At 45.4% G+C, this 21,632-nt stretch overlaps 1 protein-coding gene across 2 annotated transcripts in view; it reads right to left on the bottom strand.

The window, feature by feature from the left end:
- Window positions 1-1,023: 1,023 nt before the first annotated feature.
- GNPDA1 (glucosamine-6-phosphate deaminase 1) overlaps window positions 1,024-21,632 on the bottom strand; it is a 46,517-nt gene continuing 25,908 nt past the window's right edge. For both annotated transcript variants that reach the window (XM_086931638.1, XM_086931637.1), the window contains exon 7: window positions 1,024-2,838. In XM_086931638.1, coding sequence (XP_086787764.1) covers window positions 2,738-2,838 — 101 coding nt within the window. In that variant the 3' untranslated portion in view covers window positions 1,024-2,737. The remainder of the gene's footprint in view (window positions 2,839-21,632) is intronic.

Genomic DNA, 21,632 nt, shown 5'->3' with positions numbered 1-21,632 from the left:
GAGATGGGATGGGAGAAGGGCCTATTGTGGGGAGGGGGTGTGCAATTGAGGGAGGTAGGGTGTTCTGAGAGTCTAGTAGGAAGTGGGAGGGCAGGGTTCTGTTGGGGGGTGGATGGGGTGGGGGTGGGGAGGATGTGGGAAGAGGAAAGATCTAAGACTGTAATAGAGGGATGTGTGGTGACTGTAGCGGGTGGGTGATGGAATAGAGTAATGGGAGGAGGGGGAGATGTGCGTTAGTGGTAGGAGGCGCTGTGGAGTCAAGGTTGTTAGGATTGGAGGCCAGATGGATTGGAGTCTGAGGGTTGGAGATATATTTTTTTAAAGTGGGGAACAAGTTGTCGAATAGGTCAAGGTTCCTGTCTGTGGATTGAATTAGGATAATGCCGTTGTTATAGATAGTGATGGTTGCTCTAGCTGGGAAGAGTTGGGAAGGTGTGGTGGACAGTGTTAAGCCATGGGCGGATTTCCTGGTGGCAGAGATAGTGAGCATTGTGCTCTACGTATAGTGTATAAGACGATATCAGTGTTCTTGGCTCCATTGTTTAGTGAGAAGTAGGTGTCTACAAAGGGGGTTTCAGGGTGGGACTTCAGGAAGTTGTGTTTAAAACGTTTGGCGGTTTTTTGGGAGAGCTCGGGGGTAATTAATTTTATATGTGTGCTTGCCTATGGGTTCCATGTTGGGCGTAGAGGTGAAGGTAGGTGACGGAGGTTGTGTAGGTAGGTGTAGTTAGGGGCTATAGTAGGTGCGAGTAAGGTGAGAGTGGTAAGAACGTCAGGATCATTAGGACATTTATTGTAATGAAAGGAATGGGGTTGCACAATGTGTGACATCTTCATTCAGTATAAAGAACATGGCCAAAAGTCGGTGTTCAAAAACCTTCACCTTGAGCTCCACAAAGCCAGTCAGCCAATAAGTGTTCATTCCATCCTATTAGCATCACAATTTCACTTAAGAAGCAGACAACATTTAGGCACTTAAAATCAAAATAAAACAAAGTGTTTTAAGAAGAAAAATATGCAAAATAATCACAAATATGGTTTTAATGCATTGCTACTTTATAGAAAATATTCCCATTACAAAACATATGCAACATTATCCATGTGCTTCGGTGTTCATTTTTTTTTGTAAACAGATTTTAATGAGGTTTAACAAAGCACTTAGCACAACTGCATACGAACAGCATGTTTGTAATATGGTTCTCAAATCACCAACAATTTAAATGTGTGCTCAATTCCCTCACAGTAAGAAACAATCCCACTCCTCTCCATCTGAGTCAGTACTAGGGTCATGAATATAATGCAAATGTACGGTTTGCCTGAGTGCTCTGAGGTAGGGCCCATGGAGCAGGCAGGTCCTGTATATGCTTCTATGTTCATGTCATAAGGGTTTACACATTACAATTGCTGAGAAGGATGAAATCCAGAATAGCACATCTCATATACGGAAAGGATATAGAAGGTTAAGTGAACTTCAGTAAAAGATGCACTAAAACTGAAAATATCAATTTCATAGAAATCATCGAGGGAGAAAAAAAATCGAACCAAAAAAAAAAAACCAGCAAGCAAATTGTACAGAGGAGCACAAGGCCAAGAACTGAAAACTACTAATTTCATTCAAGAAAGTTAGTGTTTGGCTGAAGCTAGAACCACATTGGAGCAGACAGGGGGCAGGGTGGCAACAACGAATTGAAATGATAATGGACTTCTAAAAGCCTACATTTAAATGGGATCACAGTTCCAGTATATATGCATAAACAGATGAACAGAAGGTTTTCCAATTCAAAATTGTTTGTAATGTATGTTACATCCTATTGATTAGCAGATTTTTTATTTTTAAAAAAATGCAAACATAGTAAGGCCTCACTGAAGATGTAAGAATCATTAACCAATATAAAATGTTTCAAAACTTTACATTCTATTGACTGGTTGCAGAGCATCAGTCTTAAAGCATCATCACAATCTTACAGTTACTCTGGTTCCCTTATTTTGATCCAAGATCCGTCCCTTGTAATGAAGCCTTCTGCTGAATCCAGAAAGTCTAGCTGCAGGTATCCCACGATTAATCATTTCACATTTTCATACGTTTCCACGCACATTCAGAAAGTGCTTTCAGTTATATTGTACATAAAACATTATGAGCTGCTAAATATTTAATTTCATGACCCAACCCTGCAGAGTCACAAGATTAAAGTATATTGATCTTCAGGATAATATAAAGTGAATATTTAATGAAACCGTACAAAACTAAAAAAGCATGGCAATCAAAGACTTCTAGCACCAGTTGCTTTTCTAAACTACAGGTAATACTAGGACTATACATTTATGAAACTGGCCAGTTCATTAAGAATAAGCGCGACTAAACTGGATCTTTTGTGTGGTGAGTCCAACAGGTTTTGTACAGAACCCTACTTGAGGTTTGCTTTGCTAAATACTTTGACAGCATTGTCTGAAAAAGTGAGCACTGCACTCTGGACAGCTTCATTCAGCCCATTCCAGTGGAGTTCATATTCGGGAAAAAGGCTACAAAATCACCATCAGATCTATAGAGCAGCTGAAATCTAGAATTTCAGTTTAAGATCAGATACACATAAAACCCTAATTCCATTTCTCTGACTTATAATTACTGAGTATACTAAGACTTTTCTGAAGAAGCAAAATTCAGCCCCAAAGCTTTTCTTGGTCTTGGATGGGTTTTCAAAAGTAGAGGACAACACGGTCAATCCCCATCACAAGATTTTCAGTCACTGTAGGGCTTCTTTGCTGTTTGGCTGATCTCATTCGAGTTCTCCTTCATGCTGTACAAAGGGTCCACAAGCTTGTTGTGCACGTGCATTAAACCTTGAAGAGACAAGGGCAAGAATTTAAATTGCAGGAGACCAAACAGTGTCCAAAGCAACACACGTTTTCTTTCATATTAAATACTGCATGCTATTAAGAGGTATGACTGGCAAAAACAAATGAACAGCTTTTCTGCAAAGGATTTGGGTTAAGGAATTAGGTATTGACAGTTTCTAAACTGGGTGAGTCAAGCTTTTAAGTTAGGAACCTAAAACTTTACACAGGTTTGGGTAGGGGGTGGGGTGGGTGTATTTACTGAGAAAAAAGGGGACGTTCTAGTTGGGTGAATGTCAGCTAGAATATGCCATTTTAACCGAAAATAACCATTGAAATTCCCCAGTTCTAGTTATATCAAGTAGCTATAACTCGTGTCCTAAAGTAACTATAACTTGTGCCCCTGCTACGCACACTATTGTCATCGATGATGTAAGTTCAGATGTTGCAGTCATGTTATCAATGATGTCATAGAACAGAACAGATTATGAGTGATGCGGTATGGGAGTTAATTAGCAGTGCACTCCGAGGGTGCAAGTTTGAAGTACTTTAGGGCACGAGTTATAGTTACTTGAGATAACTATAGCTGGTGAATTGCAGGGGCTTTGTTAGTTTAAAACTGTATGATTAAACTGACATTTTGACCTTACTATAACGTCCTTTTAACTTTTTTTTTTTCAGCCAATTTCTAAAGGCTTCTTTTTTAGGTAAAATATTACAATTCCTAAACATAACTTCACTTTAAACTTTAGTTTTTTCTGTGGATGTCATTGTTTTTTTTATTTAACATCAAGTAAGATGTCCATCACTGTGCGAATGTGGCATTGGGGGCCCTATCCTCCGCTGCACATGGCTAGGGCTTACGCCCAAACCCCATCCTCATGGCTGTGCCATCCCCCCAGTGGGCAGGCACAGCTGAACATGTGATGTAACAATATAAAGGGTGGCATTTTAACCAAGGTAGACCTGCTGACTGTCGGGATACTAAAATATCAAAAGCTACACTTCCTGCAGCCCTCGCAATATTTAAAAAATGGTTGGTGGTGCCCCTGCTAGGGGCACCACCGGGAGCAAAACATATTATTGAACAAATTCCTGGGAATGGGAATGGGAGGCTCCTTGCATGGAGCAGAGAATAATAAATGAGCAGCTCCTCATGCTCATTTATTATTCTTTTGTTTGTATTTTAAGTGGGTGATCTGGTTCCCAGCAGGGCCACCCACAACACAGCCCCAAGGCCCCCGCCAGCTCCCCAGCCAGCACCCAACCCACGTGTCAGAGGTAGTTGGCATATTTTTTTTTTAAAGTGGGAGCCCCGCTGCCCAACTGGGGCATCCACAACACAGCTTCTTATTGGGAGCCCCAAACCCCAAGGCACCGCCAGCTCTCTAGGCAGTATCCATTGTGGTGCTGGTGGGAGCTGGCTTCTTTCCATTGCTCCCGTCCGGGAGGAAACAAAGCAGTGTTCCCTGCCCCAGAGAGTGTGGGCAGGGAATAATGTTTCATGTTTCCTGCCGGCACTCTCCAGGAGAGGAAACAGCAGTATGGGAGATGGGGTCCTCAGGGCCTAAAAAGGCTCAGGGAAGAGGACCGCGTGAGCCTTCAATCTTATGAGAAGCAGCCTTAGGGGATGGGTCCCTGGTCCTTAAAAAAGGCCCCGAAAGAAGAACTTTGTGTCTCACCCCTACCCTGGCCCACTTGATCAAAAGAAGAACTTTGTGTCTCACCCCTACCCTGGCCCACTTGATCAAAAGAAGAACTTTGTGTCTCACCCCTACCCTGGGCCACTTGATCAAAAGCGTCCCCTAGAGAATAAAAAAGGCTCACCCCTTCCAAAAATATAAAAGCGTCAATCTCCAGGGCACTAGCCTACCTGGGGGGGCTCAGATTAAAAAAGGTTGGGAAACTGCCGTTTTGATCAGCAGATACTCTATGCCAATACATTTTTTTTTGGCCCCAGGTGGGATATCTCTGGTACCCCACCCCTAAAGGGTCATCAGGACGAGACATCAAAGAATAGAAGGAATGTACACAAAAGTCACTAAGACAAGACATAAATAATAGTGTGTTCCAGCAAATCATCCCCAATAAAACATGTATACAATATAATTTATGTAAATATAATCAATTGGACGAAGAAACATTGTAAATATTGTAAATATAAATGTAACATATTGATACATAAAATTACATATCCCATAATGCCTCATTGTGGGCACAAGGGAGGCGTAGTATAAATGAGAAATAATGGAAGGACTTCTGTGACCGTGAACAAGCCTTGATGATGAAACGCGTTGGTGGCAGTCGTGAATAAAACCCTCTAAATATGACCTCACATAATGCATCACCAATGAGGTGTACTCGGTGGCAGTGCAAGCTAAACTTAGGTCAGTTCCGTCTAACTGGTGAATTTCAGTGTTTTTTTTTTGTTTTAAAACAGTATGATTTTTTTATTAGTAGAAGTCCTAGCTATACCTCCACTGTAACCTTTACTTTTACAGTTTTGTATTACAAATTGCATTTTTGGGTCCTATTATTGCATAAAATGCAGTGATCTAAAAACCCATATAATGTGGAAAATATTTAATGCACCCCTCGGATATATGGATTTCATCAGCTTATTGACAGGCCCAAACTTAACATTGCACAGCCTTATTGTTGTCTATTGTGTAAGCAACAATCTATTCATTAAAGGCAAACAAAACGTGAACACTTGCATCTTACAGAGAACAGCTTGATCCAAGCAATCTTGCTCATCTACAGACAGAAAGCGTTTTTAAAATTAAATTCTACTTTCATGCACATGGAGGTTAGTCTTTTTCTCCTCTCCCCCACAGAACCCAAACAGCATAGTCCGGCATGTTATTAATTGCTTCTAATAAAAAGCTACCTTTTCGAAAAAACACATTGCTCAACCTGCCTGTCCCAAAATAAACATATAATATATTAAAATGCATAACTGGCAATGTCTTTGCAGTAGGGTGCCATACTGTTATCTTGGAGTTCTAGTGACATTTACAAACCACTCTGTATCCTGTTATATGTTTTATGAAGTCACCAAAACACCTTAATGACAATTTAGGACGTTGTATTTGATCTCGGCTAGGCACAGGGCACCTTTCTCAGATCCGCAGACACCTGCTGAAGTGACTGTTAGAATAGCACCTTATTTCATATGCTATCAGAGAGTGGGATCACCAAGTCAAGTTCGAAGCCAGTGCTAGGTCGCTTCACGGTTCTACAACTGGAGAAATCATCAATTAATCATCATACATGAAGGTGGAAAAGACAGATATTCTTTACATAGCAAAAGGGATTCATTACTGCCCGTAGAAGAATAATCACCAAAAAAACGAAGGAATAGATTGTTAGTGTTCTACAATATAAAAAGAAATGTTAAATGGGGGCTCGGGAACAAACATAGCATCTATTTAAACACCCGTCCACCACTTCTGAATGTTATCCAAGAAGGCAAACGTAGTATGTTGATAGCTCTTTTTTATGTGGGAGCATAAGGGGATGAGCCGGTCCTCAGCAACGTTGGCTGAACTTCTGCATTAACTTTTTTCTTCAGTTTATTTTCAGTTATATAGAGCTAAAATGATTGAGGGTGTAAATCATTTGGGGAATGTGGGGTGGGGGTGTTGTGGGTTTATGCTGGATTTTACAAACAAGAGGTAGATACTTGAAAGATGTCTAGATTCTTGATCTGTTAATTGCATATCTTAGTGATAAATTGTATTAAAAGAAATTTTAGGCGCTGGAAGCCCCTTCGTTGGCAGTATCGAGGAAGGGAGTGGACTGGTGTGCGTGCCTGGAGAAGCCAATCTATGAAGCTTGGTATGTCCCCAAAAACATAGGATATGGGGTGGGTGGTGGCTGGTGGGCATACCATGGTCTACTGGTGGGATGCTGTTGTTGTTTAAAAAGATTTGTACTCTGTTCCAATATCCAATACGCACTGCGATGATGTTAATCGATTCTTGGTGGATGCCGCTGGCAATTGTTAAAACGAATACAATTTGATTATTAAGAGAGGAGAAATAAGAATGGAAAATGATACTTGCCCTCCAAGCATCTGTTCGTAGTGTGTAGTGTTGTAGATGCAAATGCTTAGCATATTCCTGCAATCTTGTAAGGCTCATACGAGTGCAAGTTATTTATCCTCAAATAAGTCTTTCAAATCACAGGATGTGCTGTGACTCCTCCTATTGCACATGAGCACCGATTCCATCTTGTATTGCTTTTTGCACAGTGAGTGAGCATATGCATAGAGCATGAATGAACATTAAGGTGCATAAAGCGTAATGTGCATTGGAAACTAGCGAAAGAATGATCTGCACCCAGTGGATGTAAATCTGCCCACTATGAACATTTGCTTACAGGATAAATAGTATTTTCTGCTTGTATGTGTGGCTGGAGATACACATGCTTAGAATACTTTAGCAGGATCCCCCAGAAAGGGGTGGCAAGCATGTCGATGATGCAGATGTGTAAGATAAGGTCTTTATGAAACTGGCCTATATATAGACCTGTTGATAGACAATGTGTTATCACATAATGCCAACTACAAGTTTGCAGTGTTGACCAGGTGGCTGCTTTGCAGCTATCCACCAGTGGGAATTTTCCCAGAAATGCCAGAGAGGTGCCCTTTTTAATGGTGGAATAAGCCCTAGGTTGAGCAGGTAGAACCCTTTTTGCCTTGTAATAACATGTCTGAACGCATCTGTATATCCAGCTGTCTATGCCTGCCTTGGAGATGGACTGACCTCTCTGGGGCTTTCCGGAGGAGACAGAGGCGGTCCAAATTACTCACTGGCTTGGTCCTAGAGGAGAGCACATGGTAGTACATGAAAGCCTGCTTCAGATACAAAGTGTGAAATGCACTTTCCGCAACGGAGTCCGGTTATGTAAAGAAAGCCATGGTTTGGTTGGAGTGGAAAGGCAACACTACGTAGGGAGGAATTTAGTACTGGTCCTAAGGACTACCATATCTCTGTGTACTTGGAAGAATTACTCCTGTAGGAGGAGCGCCTGCAGCTCGCTCCTGCTTCTAAGAGCGATGATAGCAATGAAGAAAGCCACCTTCCAGGAGAGATACAGGGCAGGAGTGCACTGGCTCAAATGGTGGACCGATGAGTTTGGTGAAGACTAAATGGAGTTCCCACACCAGAAGTATCCTAGGAGGTATGACCCTTTTAAGGCCCTCCATAAAAGCTTTGGGCTACAGAGATGCAGAAGAAGGACTTATAATCACCTTTCTGCATGTAGGCCTTGGCCATGGCAAAACGCAGACGAACAGAAGTGTAGGCAAGGCTTGACTTTTGTAAGCGTTGGAGGTAAGCAACAACATCCTGGATGACAGTTTGGAAAAGCAGAAATGAACAAACATCTCCTCTTTTGTGGTGTAACAGACCCGAGATGTGGGCCAATGATCCACCTTCCAAAATAGCCATACAATCTTGTGAAAGATTGAGGTACCAGAATACTAGGATCTCGAGTACCAGATTGCAAGGTTGAGCTGCCCAGAGTCTGGATGCCTGACCTTGTCTCTGTGTGAAGAGGTACAGCCTGAGAGACAGTCTCATGTGGGGGCTCAGTGACATCTCGAGGAGGGTGGAGTACCAACGCTGGCTGGCCTATGGTGGCAGTACTAGGATGATGGTTGGCGACATTTGCCTATGTTTTCTCACCATGAAGGGAAGGAGCTGGAGAGGTGAAAACGATAAGGGAAATATACTCAACCAGAGGATCCATACTCCAGCCCTTGGACTGTAGATGCTGGTATCTGGGGCCAAGTTTAGGCATTTTCGTGTTTTCTGTGGGAGTCATCAGGCCTATGTGAAGTGTGCCCCAACGCTAGAAGTATTTGCAAAGAACCTGGGGGTAGAGTTCTATTATAATTGACTTGTGTCTCTTTTCCCTGGCTGGGACTTCCCTGTTGCTCAGATAGTGTGAGTGGTAGAATGCCTGGTGACATCATGAAATGTTGGTGCCTGGCCTGTGTGTGGAGTGGCAGTTTATGGCAGGCAGGCTGAGCGACAGGGAGGTCGCTCCTGGTGGGGTGTTATTCCATCTACCTCACTTCCTCTATTGAACTTAACCTGGAACTAAGCTAAATAAACTTATCCTGTTTTATACAACTGGCGCAAGGATCTTCTATTTACAACATTTTCCCATTCATGGACTTGCTGATGCGTCCCGTTGAGCATTCCAACAAAGTTGTTGCCCATTCTGATAAGGACTACCTTGCACCCCGACTAGACAGCCTTGCGTGAAAGGTGGATGGCAAGCAGTTCTAGGTTACTGAAGTTGTAATTCTGGTGGTGGGAGGGCCACATCCTCTGAACTTTGATCTTGTTGAGATGCGTGCCTCTTTCATAAAAAGAGGCATCTGTTATAATGGTCTTCTCTGGAAGAGGGTCTGCATTCTACTAGGTTGCTGGTGTTCCACCATTGTAGGGAGTAGAGCGCCTTCACCTGTACCAACACTAGATTTTCCCAGAGACAGTCTGCTTGAGTACATTAAGCCCTGAGACACTGTTGGCGGGGTGTGCATTAGCAGCCTGGTATGAGGGACAATGGCAATGCAGGAGGCCATCATCTCTATAAAGTGCATGACCATACAAACTGTCAGTTGACAACTGGGCAGAAAAAGTCCCTCTGCTGGATGGGGTAGGGTTTGCCTGTGACCGCATGTAAAATTGACCCTAGAAATGGCTGTTTTTGCAGAGGTTGAAAGTGGGACTTGGCAGCCTTTATGCTGAAACCCAAGCTGCACAGCAACAATCCCCCCTGTTTGAGTGTGCGCCAGGCACTGCAGATTGCTACTGCTCTTGATCAGCAAATGATCGAGGCAGGGGAAGGTTTGAATGCCCTCCCTTCGCAGAAGTGCAGTCACCTCTCCTAAGTTCTAAAAAAAGACCATCAGAGCTATAGGTGTATGGGATGGATTGAGATGTGGCAATAGGCACACTTGAGATCAAGGGCCATCATAAAGTCTCCCTTTGAATGAGTGAGATAACATCCTGCAGGGTTGCCATGCAGAAATGTCCTGATAGGATGTATTTGGGGTATGAGATCAAGGATGAGTTATAGTGAGCCATCCTTTTTGACAATTAGGAAAGATCAAGAGTACACCCTGCTCTTGTGGTGTTCTGGGGCCACTAGTACTATGGCATCCTTTTGCAGAAGGATCTGTACTTACTCCGAAAGAAGGGAGTGGTGTTCCTGACTGAGGGTGTGAGTTTGTGGTGGTATGATGGGTGGGGTGATATGCAGTCAGAGATAACAGCCAGGACCCATTTGTCTGACATAATTTCCACCCGCAAGGGAGGAATTTGCAAAACCTCGTATGGACAGGTGCCGTGTGATCAGGGCAGTGGCCAGGCAAGTTACTGCTTGGAGGTGGTAGCTTCTTTGCTGGGGCTACACATGCCCCTACCCTGTTTGTTGTCCCTGTAGAAGTCCCCATTATATCCCCTGCTGGGCTGGTAGTGGTAAGCTTGCTGCTGCCTTTGGAAGAAGTGGGGGCTGATAGGGCGAGGTGGGTTTTGCCTGTGCCTCTGGGCTGATGCCTCCAAAAGGAGCAGCAGTAGGAACTGAGCTGAAGTACCCCCAGGGATTTTGAGGTCTCGATATCTTTTTTGCTCTTTTCGAGCATCTAATCGACCTGAGGCCCAAAACGGTGCTCCTCATCGAACAGGAGGTCGAGGAGATGCTATTGCACCTCTGGTTGGAACCCTGAGATATGAAGCCAAACATGGCTCCTAAGTAAGATGCTAGTGTTAGACTTCACGCTTTAAGTCCAATGTCAAAAAAGTAGCTTCCTCGAGGTAAAAAGGGCACTGCGAGATAAGGAGATTAAGTATGCAATGATCTTTCCTGCTAAACACCGAGTTGAGGCTGAGGGGAAGGTGTGGTTCCTTCAGCTACCCAGAAGACAAATGGGACTGGCTTGAAGGGTGGCACACGGTGCGGAAGAAGGGCCAAGCCGACCACCGAGGGCGGCCTGACCACACCCAGGCAGAGCATGATACATCGGCACCATCAGGAGAAGCCCTCCTAGAGAATGGTAACAGTGAATAAACACACTACATTCGCTGCTGGCCAGGATCAACGCACTGTAGTGATACTCTTTTTTGCTAACTGCAAAGCTGACTTAACAGGAATGCGACGTATGACATCCACAAAAAACTGACACGTGAAATATCTCAGCAGGCCGCCGTGCGGACTATGATTAATCTGGGACTGGTTCCAGCTGATCAAATAAAAGGCATTGGCTCACGCAGACAAATGATGGTTAATGGGTGCATGGTTGGGCCATGCACCACTACACATTTCGGGTAGGCGATAGGCGTTCGGCAGGGTTGGGGAGGCGGGGGTTAATTTCCCAGCAGGCAGGGAGGGGGTGTGGAAGGGTTTGTTGGGGGGGACCTTGTTAAATGGTATGGCAACTATTGCAATGGGGATCTGAGACAGTTCACAGCTCAGACCTTGTGGGATGGGGGGGGGGGGGGGCGGAGGGGGGGACAGGGAAATTTGTTAAGTTCTACACATAGTTTAAATGACACTTACACAAGACATCAGGAAGAGAACAGGGATCTTTTCACACCGAGCATTGAAATGATTTGCCGTTAGAGGCCGGAGTGTTGTCTGCATCACGCAGTGATCATATGCCGACTGTTGGGGCTTCATCGCCGGGGAAAGAGATCATGAAGAATAGGAATGGGGCCAACTTCAAAACAAGGTATTGGGCTTTTGTCCTGGAACATAAACGGGCTGGGCGACAAATTAAAGAGGTGCATAGTATTACAATATCTAAAACGTCATTCACCATATGTGATCCTTTTGCAGGAGACGCACTCAATAGGAAATGCACAACAAGTGGCTCACTCAGATTTTAGCTCAGGATCAAGGGGTGTTGGAATAATGATAAAAAATAACTTCCAGGTGGCAATTGATTGCAAATGGACTGACAAACTGGGCAGGTTTGAGGCGGTTTCAGGGAGGTGGGAATGTTGTATATTAAATCTGATGTCAGTGTATGTGCCACCTGGCCTTCAAGTATTAGCTTTTAAGGACTATTGGGATCTCCTGCTACCCCTCCCTGAAGTGAGACTATTAGTTGGTGGGGACTTTAACCTCATTGTGTCAGGACACTTAGATCGGTGCCCACCGAGAGAGTTGCCGCCTTTCCGTACACAGATCCACGATGTTCTGGGCGCGATGGGGCTGGTTGACGCCTGGTGGGCGCTCCACCCTATTGATGTGCAATATACATTTTATTACGGGCCCTTCATAGGCTATCTAGAATTGATTACGTTATTGTGCTGGCAAATCAAATGGTGCAAATCAAAGAGGTGCGTCACTTGCCAAGAGGCATTTTGGTCCCCTCACCAGCTTGTTTCTTGTGGAGGTTGGGGAACTGCAGGGAGGCAGGACAGCCCCAATAAACCCATGGTACTTTGAAAACCCGTTAGAGACAAACTTATAAAAGAGTTTGTGCTTTATTATCAAGAAAAAGAGGGTTCGGTAGAGTCCGCCCAGACACTATGCGATGCCTTCAAAGTGGTGATTAGAGGTTATGCAGTCTCCCCAATTGTGGGAACCCGGAATGAGAAGAACGCGCAATTAACAAGTTTAGAAACAGACCTATTACACCATGAGAGGGAAATACAAGACTCAAAATCAGAAGAGACCACACACTTGTTGAAGATGAAAACAAAAGAATACACATCCCTTGTTACAGCTGCTGCTAGAATGCAGTACAGGGCAACGTTCAGTAGAATTACGACGTCTGTGATAAAACCGGGAAACTACTAGCATGGCTGGATCGCCGAGAGCAAGCCAGCAGTTTACAGGTAGAATTGACAGGCGATTCCGGTCAACAGCTAACTGACCCACAGGAGATCGCAGAAGAATTTAGGAATTACTATAAGCAGGTTTACAAATCCTGCACACCATCCACGGAGGCATAGACAGGCTTCCCTGCTGTCCGATATGCCCCTACCTACTCTCTCTGAAGAAGACCAGGCTAACCTGGATATAGAACTAGCGAGCACAGCGGTAGAGAGAGCAATAAGAGACCTGCAGGGAAGGCGATGGGCCCTAACGGTTTCGCAATCGAATTGTATAAACTGGCCCAAGTAAACTAGCACCATATCTCCTGGAAATATTTTTGGAGAGTCGTGAGAAAGGGATTCTTACGGAAGAGCTGAGAATGGCCACCAGTGTGGTCATCCATAAAAGTGGGAAAATTCCCTCGTACCGGCCAATCTCTCTGCTTAACGCAGGTCAAGATCCTAGCAAAATTATTGGCAACTCGCTTGCTCCAAGTTATAGTAAAACTCGTGCATCCAGACCAGTCTGGCTTTATGCCAGCACTAACAACTTCTCTAAATCTTCGACGTTTACAGAGAGTAATGGGAAGCCTGGACACGTTACAGGAAGACGCGGCGGTGGTAACCCTTGACGTCGTCGTGGCATTCGACACAATCGAGTAGCAGTATATGTTCGCAGTCTTAAAGAAATTCAGATTTGGCCCGGGTTTTTTAAACTGGGTCCACCTCCTATACACGGGCCCATTGGCCCAAGAAGTAGTAAATAATCCCGGTGTTTAATCTTGAGAGAGGGACTGGACAGGGGTGACCCCTTTCCCCCGCTGCTCTTTGCTCTGATGTTGGAACCATTGGAGATGTGGATCCGGAAAGATTCAATTGTAAGGGGCCTCTGGTGGTCGGAGGAATGGAAGGACCGCATTTCCCTGTACGTTGACAATATTTTATTTTATATGGCGTCACCCAGAACATCACTAAACAGGGTGTTGTATATTATCACTAATTTCGGGAAATATTGGGGTTACTGTATAAATTGAACGAAATCAGTCATCTACGTCCTCTAAGGCAAATTTCCCCCATACCCAAGGGATATACCATTACCGAGGCGGTAGAGGGGCTTAGATACCTGGGGATTTATATCACCGGCGAACCGGCAAGGTTCTATGATCGCAACCTCTTACCTACACTACAGAAAGTCAAATGTGACATTATGCACTGGAAGACATTCCCACTGTCGCTGCTGGGACGCACAGCGCTCTTTAAAATGATGTCCCTACCACGATTCGTATGTCTTACAGAACTCTACAGGTCCGATCGGCTCAGAATACTTTAGAGCTATAGAAAGCTCCCAAAGGGAACTTTTGTGGGACGGCAAACGCCGCCCCCCCCCCCCGAATCTCCACCCAGAAGCTTACAAGGGGACGGTACGATGGGAGAATTGGCCTCCCAGACATTAGAAGATACTACCGCGCTGCACAGTTAGCTGCCATCAACCAATGCATTTATAGGTCCCCAAAGACCCCCGGGATACCGGATGGATAGGTAGCTGCTCCCTAAAGGGGATTTCACAAGAGCGCTATATACCAAGCCGACCAAGTTGAATCTGACCGGCCCCACCGTGCACGCTGCCCACACATGGCGGGCAGTGGCTAGGAGCCTGGGTTGGGAGGGGCAAATCATACTAGCCACCCCTCTCTGGGATATAGAGATGTTCAGTAACCTGCGTAAAACTAAGGGCTTTGACCGATGGGAGGCTATCAGCATCTCCAAGGTTGGTGATTTGTGGAGGGCGGGCGACGTAGTCTCCTTCACACAGTTACAGTCGGAGTATGAAATGGCAGGTACAGAGCACTTTAGGTAATTGCAGATACAGCATGGATTGCAAGTGATAGTCCCCAAAGGGGAATCCCTTCCAGAATCCTCTCCACTTGAGAAGAGTCCTGGACGAATACATGCTGAGGAAATCCATTTCCATGACGTATAAGAAACTAATTAACAATATGTTGGACCCCTTGATACGGCTCCGGACTCTATGGGAACACGATGTAGCTGGAATGGAGGACGAGGAATGGCTGGAGGCCTTGGCCTCCCCTAGGGAGATTGCCATCTCCTCCAGACTCAGACTGGTACAGCAAAAAATCTTCCACAGAGCGTATCTTACCGGCCCAGCACTAGTGATGATGGGCTATAGGACTGACTCAGAGTGCGTGAGGCGATGAAGGCAGGAGGGCACTTTCGCACATAAAATCTGGGAATGCGCACATATTCAGAAATATTGGTTGGGATTGATAAAGTGTATGGAGGAAGTAATGGAAGTCAAAATAGAACCTACTAAAAAGTTGTGTATGTTGAACATATGGGGACCCACACATCTAAACAACAAAGGAAGGATATGGGTAACATTGGGTAATATGATTGCAAAACTGATTATTTCCAAAAAGTGGGGAGCCCAGGAGACACCAGTATTTTCAGAATGGCAGAGGGACATGGACTGGTACATGTTGATGGAGCGAGCAATATACGAATCGAGGGGGTGGACTCAGATATGGTGAAAATGGAACGATTTCAGGCGAGGACTTTGCAAACCCCCACAGTTGGAACATGACCAGGGCTCTTTGCAGCGTGAGTAAAGTTTGACTAAACAGCATGTTGCAGAAACATGTATGTGCAATGGTTTGTGATCAAACGTACAGATGCGGGCATACTCCTCACTGATAAGGTTAGTAAAATGATTGTAGGTTTGGTCATCCACTAAAATCTTTTTTTTTTTTTTTTAAAGGTGGTAGTGTTAATGCCCCTGGAGGCTGTGTCTGTGCCATCCTATGCACAATGGATGCTGGCATTGAAGAGGACTGTTCTCAGACACTATCTCCACTCCCTGCTTCCTATACTGCTTATGGAGGTTCAGCTCCTTCCACTGCACCTGGTCTTACTGCGACAGGAGTGCCACTGAACTGGTTATGTGCCAATGGGTTGCCGCTTGTACAGTCACCTTCTTGCCCGCCACAACAATTTCCTTGTTGTCCTTATCTCGAGAAAAAGCAGCACCCGTTGCTTGGGTATTGGCACGCTTGCGAGCAGTGTGTATCACTGAGGAATTAAGGGAAATCTGACCCTGATGCAAGCAGGGTTGGTTGGAGACAGCCTAAACTTCTTTTCTACTCTGGGTGACCACCTAACTTTGACCGTATCTGTGGCATGGGGAGAAACTGCACTGTGCACTCAAATTTAAAAAGCATCTCCAGCAGGAAATCGCCCATCTCTTGGGTGATGTGAAACTCTACATTATGACTTCTGGAAGCCCTTGTGGTATGCTGTACTGCATCAGGGTTGAGGCCATCACTGGATAAAGATCCAAGTCCAGATCAGCCAAAAGAACCAACATTGTAATCATCCCAGAGGTCATCGGAGAGAACATTGCCCGTGGGTTAGTCGTACTGGTCAAAAGTGCCATAGGAGCTGCCAGATTGTCATTCTGAGACGAGTGACCCCTCACGTGGCTGGGGGAGGGGGGGGGGGGTGGAGGGGTACAGTCAGATTGTGTAGTAAGGGGACAGGGCTAGTAACTGTGTTCCTGCACCTTTTGAGTGTTGGTATTGGGGAGGTAGGCCTTGGAAGGAGAGTCTCCTCTTCTGAGGAACAGGCTCCAAAAGGAGGCTGTGAAGCCGGTAGAGGTAGCTTTGCGGCGATCTGTCCCAAGACTGGGTGATTTAAGAGGCGCTTTTCTTTAGCGTCCAGCTCTTGCTGAAGAGTATCCAAGATTGGGGGCACTGCGTCTTCATCAATGGTGGGCTGGGTTTCTCCCATGCACTCTGATCCGAGAAGGGTTTCGGAGCAGAGGAAGGCTTTGGGGGTCAATGACTACTTGTGGACAGGTGCAATCTTGGCGTGGGGGTGCTGGTGCTCAGCACTCAGTGAGTTGGTGGGGCTCGTCAGGCAATATGGGTCAATGCCATTGGCTGGAGGCTTGGTGGTGTCCAAAGCCTTTTGTGGGTGCCGACTAGTCCCCAAAGGTGGCGGGTGCCTGTAGATGCCCATGTCCCGACTCTTGTGCTCAGAGCTCAATGCCAGACTCCACCGGGAGCGGCGCTCTACCTTGACATGGGTTTTCGTATGGGGCCACCCTTTGGAGGTATGGGCGTTTTGGGCCGAAGGCACATTCACTACCCTCGGTGTGGTCTTCAAGTGAGGGACTGTTTTCTGCACAGAGTCTCAGTTCTCCATGCACTGTTCACCAGACTCACTGGATAACACGGTATCTGAGCTGGGTTACTGTTTCACTGCTGGGAGTCCAGACGGTCAGGCCTCCTCTTGTTCTTGGGCAGCGAGAGGATCTTTCCTGAGGATGTAGTGGATGCGGAGAGAAAATACCATCTGCTGCATTGTGTTGTGTGACCAGATGACACTTGGGGGCATACCTTGACCTCAGGACCAGCGCAGCTCCACCGCTCCCCTCCGCCGCATAGCCAGACCAGCGGCCGCAGTGCGAGGGGGGCGTTTAGCCACTAGAAAACTACACTACACAGACGCCCTAGCGGCGGAACACGCCGCCACACGGAAATCCGGCGCAGGGAGGCGCTTCAAAAGGGACTACAGCATCGGTGGAGTGGGGGGGATCAGATGACACTTGGGGGCATACCTTGACCTCAGGACCAGGGCAGCTCCACCGCTCCCCTCCGCCGCCGCATAGCCAGACCAGCGGCCGCAGTGCGAGGGGGGCGTTTAGCCACTAGAAAACTACACTACCCAGACGCCTTAGCGGCTGAACACGCCGCCACTCGGGCCGGCGCCCGGAGGCGCTTCAAAAGGGACTACAGCACCCGCGTCGCGGGACCGCGCGCGGATCGGTGGCCCTCAGAGGCCTGAGGAGGATGGGACGGACCACCCCCCTTGGCTTTTTCACAACAGGAGGTAAAGAGACTTGGACTCCATACTTCGTGGTTTACCTAATATTTGACTTTATTAATGGACTTTAACTTTTGTACTTTAAATTTCCTGACCGTGTCGCTGCTTGGTATTACCTATATACATCTTACCCATAACCAAGCCACATTATGACTCGTAAGGGGATCAACAGAAAAGTCATCCCTCAGAGGGGTTCGTGCCGTGGGACTCAAGTCCACCACCCAATGGGATAATACTGCCCATTCCTAGTGAAACAGATGGAAATAATTCTCGCCAGTCCGTAGATAGTAAAGGAGAATCTTGACTGAGTATGCTAGCAGCCGGTACTGTGCAAAGCCTCTCACTGGAAGAGGAATTAAATATTCTGTGTAAAACTAGGTATGTTTCAGTAGAACCGAGATTTGAACAAAATAGTGCCCTGCCTTGTCATGCTAATAGTATCGGTACATTATCCCCTATGACTTCCCGCTGGAACCCTCCCTATTTCCTCAAAAAGTTAATACCCAAAGTATAGCACTCCCCCAGGTCTTATCCGTTAAAAGGAGGCACAACGGGGATAAACACAATGGGAATCACCCAAAGCTACAAAAACTGTCCGTAGGACCTCACTGTCCACCACTAATTTCCCCTTAACCTCAGAGGCTGCAGAAGAATTAGACCACCTAGTACTTCCCTCCCAGTTGGCTTTACTGTCCCAGATTGAACTACTGGTTAAATATATTACATCGCCGTTGGTGGAAAAATTAAACACTCTAGGGGACAGGCTGACTGGACTAGAAGAAATGATCAAGGCCAACCTGCCACCCACTAAAAACTCTGTAACATCTAACCGTTCTCACTCACCTGCTGCCTCCGAAGTGCCTACGCTAACTACACAAAGCATTAATGTTCAAATTCAGCCACTAGCCCTTAATGCATCAGCCCCAAATGCTCCCAAGATCCCTTCTAAACCTGTATTAGCACAGTATACTGCTCCTAGAGCAGAGCTTAATAAAGCACCTTACATACACCTACCACCGGAGGCTGCCCCATTTATGTATGTCCTTTCGGGAGTACCAGCACTCACTTATGGAAAAGTCGAAAGACAAGAAGATCTACTAAACAAGGTTATGTTTTGGTTAACAAAAAATAGACCCCTGCCAGCCGACCTTAATGGAAGAATAGTGAGCATCAGAAGGGTGGGCTAGCTAGGTTCTCTCCCAAAAGACATTCCCGGTGATCTAGTGCTAGTTAAATTTAGGTACAGACATATTGTCCCGTACCTGCAAACCTGGCAGCCCCAAGAAGGGGACGGCCCTATATCCACCTGGGATTTACATGACTTTTACCCGAGTGCGTCAAACCCCCCTCTATCAAGACCAAAGACAGGGTTTAATTATTCGATGGGTAGAAGCGCCTGTGTATTGAATGGTAGTAGCTTTTCCGCTTCTAATCGACTCGAACCAATGTACAATAGCTATAAGCATGGAAAGTTCTATTAATTTGCTCCTAGTAAGTGAAAATCTGATGTAGTGATAGATCTGTGAATGCTAATCCTGTGGAAAGCACGTAAACAATAATGAAATTATTCCCACAGGCTGGGCCTAAGTTCTTTAACTTGTACATACTTTGTGCTACTGTATGTTTTGTTTTATGACTGTTTTTAACTGTACGCTTTTATGATTTTAATCCAAATCGAATAAAGCAAATTGAATTGAATTGACAAGTGGCATTCTCTGTGGTACCAATGGGTCTTTTTTGATTGAAAAGTGAAGCACTGTTGTGATCGGTGGCTAGGTAGAGATTGCACAGCTCTTGCTGATCTGCAACATGGTATTTGGAGTGGCAGCAAGGACAGTTCTGGAACGGTGAGTCAGTGTAGCATTTTCAGGTGACGGAAGAATGGAAACTATGCTTAACCCCGAGGAGAGCCGGGCCCTTAACGCCTCACTACAGCAACAGTAATCCTTAGTGCTGCCAATGTGCGTGCTGGTATGATGCCGAAGCTTGGTGCGAAATGGGATGAGAAAGAAACTAGACCTGCCTGACCGAAGACGTGTTTGCAACACACAATCTTGGAGTCATCTCAGTGCACGTCTGAACCCGATGGTAAAGAAAGAAACAAGATAGAATCGGTGCCCATGCACAATGTACAAGAAAAGGAGGCCCAGCACATCTCGTGACTACAAAGACTACTTCAAAGAACTTGCAAACATCCAACCCAAACACTAGATGGCAGCACAATGCTAAGAAGGTGCACCTGCACCAAACATAATTTTATTAAACATATGTGATCCGCCTATTTCAAAATATAGAGACTGGGGCATAAACGGATGTTGCCCCGTCAGACATATTTAGGCCAAAACCCGAGGTAAAGTCTGATGGAATTATTTCTTGGAGGATCTGGTGACTAGGAAGGTGTACAGCCCCATGAAAGGTATAGTGCTCTCCAATCGTTTTTAATTCCATCCATCATGTAATCAAGAGTAATTGAAGTACATTCATTGAGAAGGTGATGTGGTAAAACGGTTACAAGCCATAGAGAACTGCCAGTGCGGATTTGAATATTTGTGTGATCACCGTCCTACACCCTGTTACAATAACCAGTTAAGGGCACAGACACTGCTAACACCAGGGGGAAACCACTGCACACGTGCACACAGACTTCTGAAAACGACTTGACTAATGAAAGCACACCTGGGTAAAACATCGATTTGGAGAATGATGCAAAAGTCTGTGTTGAAAGAAATTCCTGGGTTGGGTCCACCGCTTTGTAAGGGAATTGGTTGTCCTCCCACTTGAAGAAGGCAAGTCAATGGAATTGATGTGAAGATGTTTGTCATCCATGTTTGACGCCATAAGACGGAAAATATTTTCTTGTATATACTTTATGAAAAGGATCAGGTGTTCTGTGATGTGCCATCTAGTTTCACAGCCCTCCTGTATATGGAGGTCGAGCTGGACATTTTCTGCCCCACAATGAAGAAGTTAGTGAGGTTAGCCAAAGTTACTATGAATGTTAAAGAGTATAGAATAGAGTGCCGATCTTTGTGGGGTGGCAACCCGAAGGCAAACGTTTCAATTAGACATACTAAATAAAAAAAAAAGAAGCCATGTGAGGAATGGACAAACTCCAATGCAAAAGATGGTAAACAAAATCCAAGTTAATATCAGATGAGATGTTTACATTAATAAAAAGTATCCAGCTTTTTTTCACAGCAAGATCAAATCTAGCCCATGCTGGTCTTCCTTGCAACAATTTACATTAAAGGCTGCAACGGAAATATTCAAATAGTATGTTCCCTTGGGGTAATATGCTGTAGCTTGTGGATTTGTACATTATTAAATATCGGACAAAATTACAAGTTGTACAAAGAAAAAAGTCAACAATTGCTGAAACAATCATTCTCTTGTCCATGCGTATTCTTCAAACATTAGCCTAGCAATTAGGAAGTGTCTTTTGCAAGGGAAAGAGCTCTTATTTCCAAGTACCCTGTTTGACTTTGGTCTCCTGCCATGGTGAATATGTGTGAGTGACAGATACATCTTGACAGCCAGAACTAAGGCAAAGCTTGTAAGAGCTTATCTCAACTTTGACCACTCAGTTTAAAAAAAAACTATGGACTTGATTTTTGAAGCAGTAGCAGTTCGTACCTCAGCAACAAACTAAACGAACCAAGGAGGGGTACTATAGCACGATCAGTATCATTTCCTAAGCGGGGATCTGAGAGCCATCCCCTCGCATAAGGTTTTTTCTTAGTTCACTGCACCCTGTATGGGACTTGGTGGGGGGTGGAGTCATTGGTTTTGTTTGAACGCTTGGGGTGAGGGTGCACCAGGTGGTTGACAGACCTTTTAGAAGTTGAGGATGTGGTTGGTTCAGAACTCACAAGCAGGAAATGTGGGGAGAAGGGACCGGTTGTGGAAATTTGCTCCATGTTAAAGTAACACTGACGCTAGCACACTAGATTGAAAGGATACACATAATCGAGATACAATCAGTTCCCATGTTGCAGACGGGCCAAATGGACGAAACTTAATGCAGGCCAAGCCCCATAGTGAACCCTTTCCTGGGAC

The sequence above is a fragment of the Lissotriton vulgaris genome, chromosome 7 (assembly GCF_964263255.1).
Source record: "Lissotriton vulgaris chromosome 7, aLisVul1.2, whole genome shotgun sequence".
Lineage (NCBI taxonomy): Eukaryota > Metazoa > Chordata > Amphibia > Caudata > Salamandridae > Lissotriton > Lissotriton vulgaris.
The sequence above is the reverse complement of the archived record's forward strand: the minus strand, read 5'-3'. Positions and strand labels throughout refer to the sequence as shown.